This window comes from Babylonia areolata, chromosome 6 (assembly GCF_041734735.1).
Source record: "Babylonia areolata isolate BAREFJ2019XMU chromosome 6, ASM4173473v1, whole genome shotgun sequence".
Classification (NCBI taxonomy): Eukaryota; Metazoa; Mollusca; class Gastropoda; order Neogastropoda; family Buccinidae; genus Babylonia; species Babylonia areolata.
Window position 1 is genome coordinate 15,000,251 of NC_134881.1, and position 6,000 is coordinate 15,006,250.

General features: G+C 39.4%; 1 protein-coding gene across 3 annotated transcripts in view; it reads right to left on the reverse strand.

Moving 5' to 3' along the window:
* The window catches only part of LOC143282770 (uncharacterized), a 29,480-nt gene that overhangs the window by 16,920 nt on the left and 6,560 nt on the right, over positions 1–6,000 (reverse strand). For 2 of the 3 annotated variants that reach the window (XM_076588532.1, XM_076588530.1), the window contains exon 2: positions 5,706–5,783. The exons of the other annotated variant lie outside the window; for it this stretch is intronic. In XM_076588532.1, the coding sequence (XP_076444647.1) occupies positions 5,706–5,783 (78 nt within the window). The remainder of the gene's footprint in view (positions 1–5,705; positions 5,784–6,000) is intronic. 3 annotated transcript variants of the gene reach the window in all.

A 6,000-nucleotide genomic window follows, 5' to 3' on the forward strand; every position in this document is an offset into this window, starting at 1 on the left:
GCACTCTCTATCCCATCCCATCCCCTCAGAAGTCTGACTGTGCTGAGAGTTTTGTCGAGAAAACAGTGGTTCTGTAAATTATACCCTTCAGTATTCTTCTTACAGCTTACTGTAGTATGACAAACAGACTTACTGAAGTATAATAAACACAAACAATTCTTTCATCATAAATGTTAGCATGACCTAGAGGCCAGACTCTCTCTCTCTCTCTCCCTCTCTTCGTTATGAGAGCCATAACATCATAACCAGTTTCCAATGGCACCCAAACAGTGGCACACACCAAAGGCCTTTGACAGCCAGCCACACCCTCTCATCATTAGCCATCACATGACAGTCACACTGGCTGGATCAATGCAGAGGGGAAACAGGTCAGGCACAAACAGAAATCCCAATGTCATTCTACCACCTTTGCAGTGGTGGACAGGTTCACTCACACTCAACACAAGCTGCCATATAGCACAGCCATGTGACACTTATGAAAGGACAGCCCCAGGGGGTTTGGGGGTGGAGGGGGGGGTCTCCCTTCCCTTTCCATTTCAGCCCTCCCTTTCCTACCTATTTTGCAAGAAGGCAAGTTAGACTCTCAGTCACACCATCTCTCCCTCTCTCTTATCCATATTCCCACTCAGTCTTGATTGCTCCCTCTAAAAAAAAAAAAAAAGAAGGTTACTTGAAGTTAAAGCTGTGTTTTTATTCTTGCTTGAGTAGGAGTAAACTTGTCATTGTGCATATATCTGAATACTCTGTGTGCTTGTGAATATGTATGTGTGCATGTTGTATGGTTGGGGTGGGGTACATGTGTGTGTGTGTGTGTGTGTGTGTGTGTGTGTGTGTGTTGTGTGTGTGTGTACATATGTAACATGTGAGCATGCATCTGTTTTGTGTGAACAATTAAAGTTTAAACTGTAAACATTGTCATTGTTTAATAAACATTAATAAACTTAATGTTCTCTTAAAAAATAATAAAATTTAAAAAAACTTACAGGTCATAGTTGCCTCCGCAGGTCATCAACAACTACACACATAAAGCTCATACAAAATAATCTTTACAACAACAACAAACACACACACAAACACACACACAATTGGAGTGATGGCCTAGAGGTAATGCGTCCACCAAGGAAGCGAGAGAATCTGAGCGCGCTGGTTGGAATCACAGCTCAGCCGCTGATATTTTCTCCCCCTCCACTAGACCTTGAGTGGTGGTCTGGACACTAGTCATTCGGATGAGACGATAAACCGAGGTCCCGTGTGCAGCATGCACTTAGTGCACGTAAAAGAACCCACGGCAACAAAAAGGTTGTTCCTGGCAAAATTCTGTAGAAAAATCCACTCTGATAGGAAAAACAAATAAAACTGCACGCAGGAAAAAAAAAAGAAGAAAAAAAGGTGGTGCTGTAATATAGCGACGCGCTTTCCCTGGGGGACAGCAGCCCGAATTTCACAAAGACAAATCTGTTGTGATAAAAAGAAATACAAATACAATATAACCTCCTTCTACTGACGTGTAGTTGTAAAGAAACAATCTTCTGTCTGTTAGACCACAGATATGTAGTCCAACCATGTCTTCACAGATCTTTCGATTTCTGGCCCTTTATCCTGTATATTTGTACAATTGATCTCATGGCCTTGAGGTAAGGCATTGGCCTAGAGGTAAGGCATCTGCCAAGGAAGCGAGAGAATCTGAGCTCACTGGTTTGAATCCCATAGTCATCAGTATTTTCTCCCCCTCCACTAGACCTAGAGTGATGGTCTGGACACTAGTCGTTCGGATGAGACGATAAACCGAGGTCCCGTGCGCAGCATGCAGTCAGCGCACATAAAAGAAGGGTTGTCCCTGGCAAAATTCTGATGAAAAATCCACTATGATAGGAAAACAAATAAAACTGAAGGCAGAATTCTTTTCTTTCTTTTTTTTTAATGGGTGGTGCTCTCAAAGTAGCAACGCACTCTTCCTGGGGAGAGCAGCCTGAATTCCACATAGAGAATCTGTTGCGACAAAAAAAGAGTAATAGTCTAATACAATGCAATACAATTTAACACAGCCAAGTGGTTACTTGAAGAAGAGGAAGCCAGCATACTGACAAACTGATTTGCAATTCAAAGCACTGTCTAACAGCAGGTTTGTGGAATGCTTCATGAAACGTGGACCTGTTTATATCCTGTGAGTCAACTGCTATCAGCTTTTATCTCTACCTCCTCAAGTCTCTTTCCATGCTATTTCCTCATGACATCACATGGCCCTTGTTTACACCCCACTGTACAGAGACTCTCACCAGCTCCCCTGACAAGTGTCAACTTGAATGTCAACAGTAACCAATGAGAATTCATTGATTATCTACACTAATATGTGCTTGAGAAGAAATCAAGAAAACTGTCATTAACAAGTACCAGCAAACCAGTACTAACAGTAACAATCAACCAATCAACCCAAAAGTGGTAAATGTTTACAAGCTTCACACAGTCATAGAACTATCATGGCTTTGTGCCAATAATTCTGAAGAAAAAAAACAAAAACAAAATTTGACCAAGGAGGCAATCCTTCATTCAGTCAATCAGTTACACAATCAAGAGCTGATGCTTCACAAATATTAGCTCTTGGAAACCAACATAATAATGAATCAACAAACATAAATACATGTGTACAGTTCATCAAAGAGCTGAGTTTATGTAAACACATGGCAGTGTGAGTGTGCCCAAGTCCACATCAAACATCAAGCAACCAGTCAAAGCCTTCATCCTAGTCTCACCAACTTCCACTGACTGCAAACTCTGACCCTGATCCTGACATCCACTTCAAACTCACCACAAAACAATTACTTTGACACTGATTTTGAATAACCAGTCAGTGAAGTTTTCAGCTTTAAACAATGCAACTGCACAATTATTTTACATCCCCAATGACTAACTTTCATGGTTTTTTAAGACATAAACTTGAACAAACATAATTTCAACATTCAGCACAAGAAGAAGCAAAAATAACTCAATGAGTGTGCCACATAAATATAAAATCCAAATGAAACAGCAAATTTGTTCTTTCCGGATTGGTCATATAGTTTGTGCTTGGAGTGGAGCAATGAACTGAAAGAGAACTGTCAGTTACAAACACAAGAAGAATGCTTAGTATGACATTTCTGATCACCTATCCTTTGTGAAGAAGTAACTGGCCCTGGCTACAAATGCAAAGGTTTGAGAAACAGCTAAATCCTCGGAGGCTTTTTTTAATTAATTTATTTTTTCATCTTTTATGTAAACCATTTCAAACAGCTTCTCCCACTGCCACTTTTAAAACAGGCTGCTGTTGATTAAAACCAAGTCAACTCTAAACACACTGTATCACTTAAAAAATTAAAATTAAAATAAAGACCAAAGTTCAAACAGGATAAAGAAAATTTTCCTGGTGTAAATTCACATCAACAAACTATGAAACACTGGTCATTCCATAAATGCATATGGAATATTATCATCAAGTAAATAATCCAGGACAGATGCTTGATGCAACTGCATCCCATTAAAATGTTTTTTTGGTGTTTTTTTGGGTTTTTTTACAAATATAAGAGGGATTATCACATAAAACTTATAAAGGACACAGTGTGATAAACCACAAAAGAAGACAGAAAAAAACCAAGAAAGCCATAGAAAAGAGGAAATCACAATCACAGATTTCCCAAAAGGCACAGACATTATTTCCAATTAAAATGTCCCTGACATCTTGGTGCTTAACATTTGACAACGTCTGTGACTGACGAAGAGAAGTTTGCAATGACATCATGTTGTACAACTTCATATTACACTGAACCAACCTAGAAGTCTGTGGCTTTAAGACTGGCAATCTTTTAGAGCACTGGTTACATGCACAGTAATGCTGTTGTCACTGATGGTTGTGGTGGTGGTTTGGATTGCTCCATTGGGATCTGGACTGTTCTATCTGACACATTTGAACATGTGGACTGTTACACAGATTTGTGTAAAGTTTTTGATTGGCTTTAACATGACTTGAAACAGTCAACTGACAGATTTGCCAGACACCTGCTGACATATTACTGGACTGGAAAGATGTACACTGTGTTCCCGAAAGTAAATAAAAAGAATTGCCCTGGTCAACAGACCTGCTGTTGAGTATGGAAGCTAAGCGCAAGTCTCAGACAGAGATGGTAATGGTACTCTAAATCAAAATCAAAATAATGATCATGTCATTTTTTGTTGGGTTTTTGTTGTTGTTGTTTTTATAATTACCCTCATGGCAAGACCCACAAAAATCTGGACAGAGATTATTTGACCATGACCTCTCTATACCATTAAGATTGCTTTATCAAAGGCCTAAAGCACAAGCAACCATGAACAGGGTTAAAGGATCATGAAACAGGACTCATGACATAATGATAATCTGTAATACTTTCAAATGATAATAGCTCAATCATGCCTCTAGATCTCCTTGCAAGACTGACAAAGAGCTGGACAGCGAGTAAGACCTCTTCACACCACATGGTTGCAAAGCATCAAAGTCAAATGCTCAAGGGGCATGCCTGCAGCAATAAAAAGGGTTTAGGGCAGGGTCAAGGGCTAGCAACATACAATGTGGTGGTTTCATTGACAAATGAATCAAAATAATTATAACTTGGATGAGGTTATAAGAAAACACAAATAACAGAATGCAAGAACAGTGTACTGGCAATGGCAGTTTTGGGTCTTCAGAATAAGATGAAGTCAAGGGTGTAGTCAGAGGAAGAGAGAGAGGGGAGGGCAGTGGGGAAGGTTGGGGGTTGGGGGGTAGGGGTGGAAGTTTGTTTTTTTTTATTTATGTGGGGGAAGGTTCAGTAAGTAAACAGAGGAAAAATGACATGCTCAGGACCACTACTCTGAAGCATTGAGCATACAAAGACAACAGCATGCCTCTCTCTGAGTCTCTCTCTCTCATCTGATCTGAACAACGAACTTCATTTTGTCAGGAAAAGATGACAAAGGGGACAGAAAAGGTGTGAAATGAGGAGAATAAAGAGGTAAGTATAAATGGCCCAGCGATCTACAGGTGAAGGAGGTGAGTACTGGATGAGGAGGAAAGAGATTAGTGACTTGGCTGCATGCTCAATGCTGTAAATTCCCAACGATTTGCAACATTTGATTTAACTCTCATTCCAATGAGTTTCAAGGTAAAAATAAATCCATGAATGATGAATAAATGAATCTCTCTCTTTCCCTCTCTCGGATATTCATTACAATTCTGAAGAAGCATACATAAGTGTGCGCACATTAAACAACACACAAATTAATGTAGTACCTCTCCGTGTCTACTCCATTTTTATCTTTCATACTTTCAAAAGAAAAGCCACAAAATTGAAAAAAAAAAAAAAAAAAAAAAAAAAAATCCAATGTTTTACTACATTCCTTCCTGTACCTTTAAAATTGATTTGATTATGACTGGAACTTCAATCATGATGTCAAAGATGAAGATAATAACAACAACAGTTCCTGGTCTAAAATTTGTTGCAAAAATTTTTGGGAGGAACGACAGGTACTACAACAAGATCACAGTGGCATAAACACACCAATACTGTCCCATTCAACTTTTACTGAAAGTGAAAATTGCTTGGCATGCAAAGGTAAAAAAGATAAGATGATTGTGTAGGATGTTTAGCCAGGCATGGGTTCCCCACTACAGGTGAAAGGTACAACTACAAGCAAGCACAAGAGGTCGGACCACCTACATTGGCCACATCGTTGTAGCGATTGGTCAGTGCGGACAGCAGAGCCTCCTTCTTGCCTGTGTCCCTCTGGTCACCCCCCTGTGCAGGCAAAACTCAGTGACGTCTTGTTACTCAACTGACACAAGAGGAACTGTCATCCTCACCCTTTACTTTGTAAATGCTTTGCAGACAACGATAAGCTTGTTGCGTTTGTATTTTTCCTGAATTAAAAGATGAAAACTGAATAAATGCTTTGATGCCGAATAAACAATATACAGTGTAAAAATGATTGGGAGTTCTCATATAATTATATATA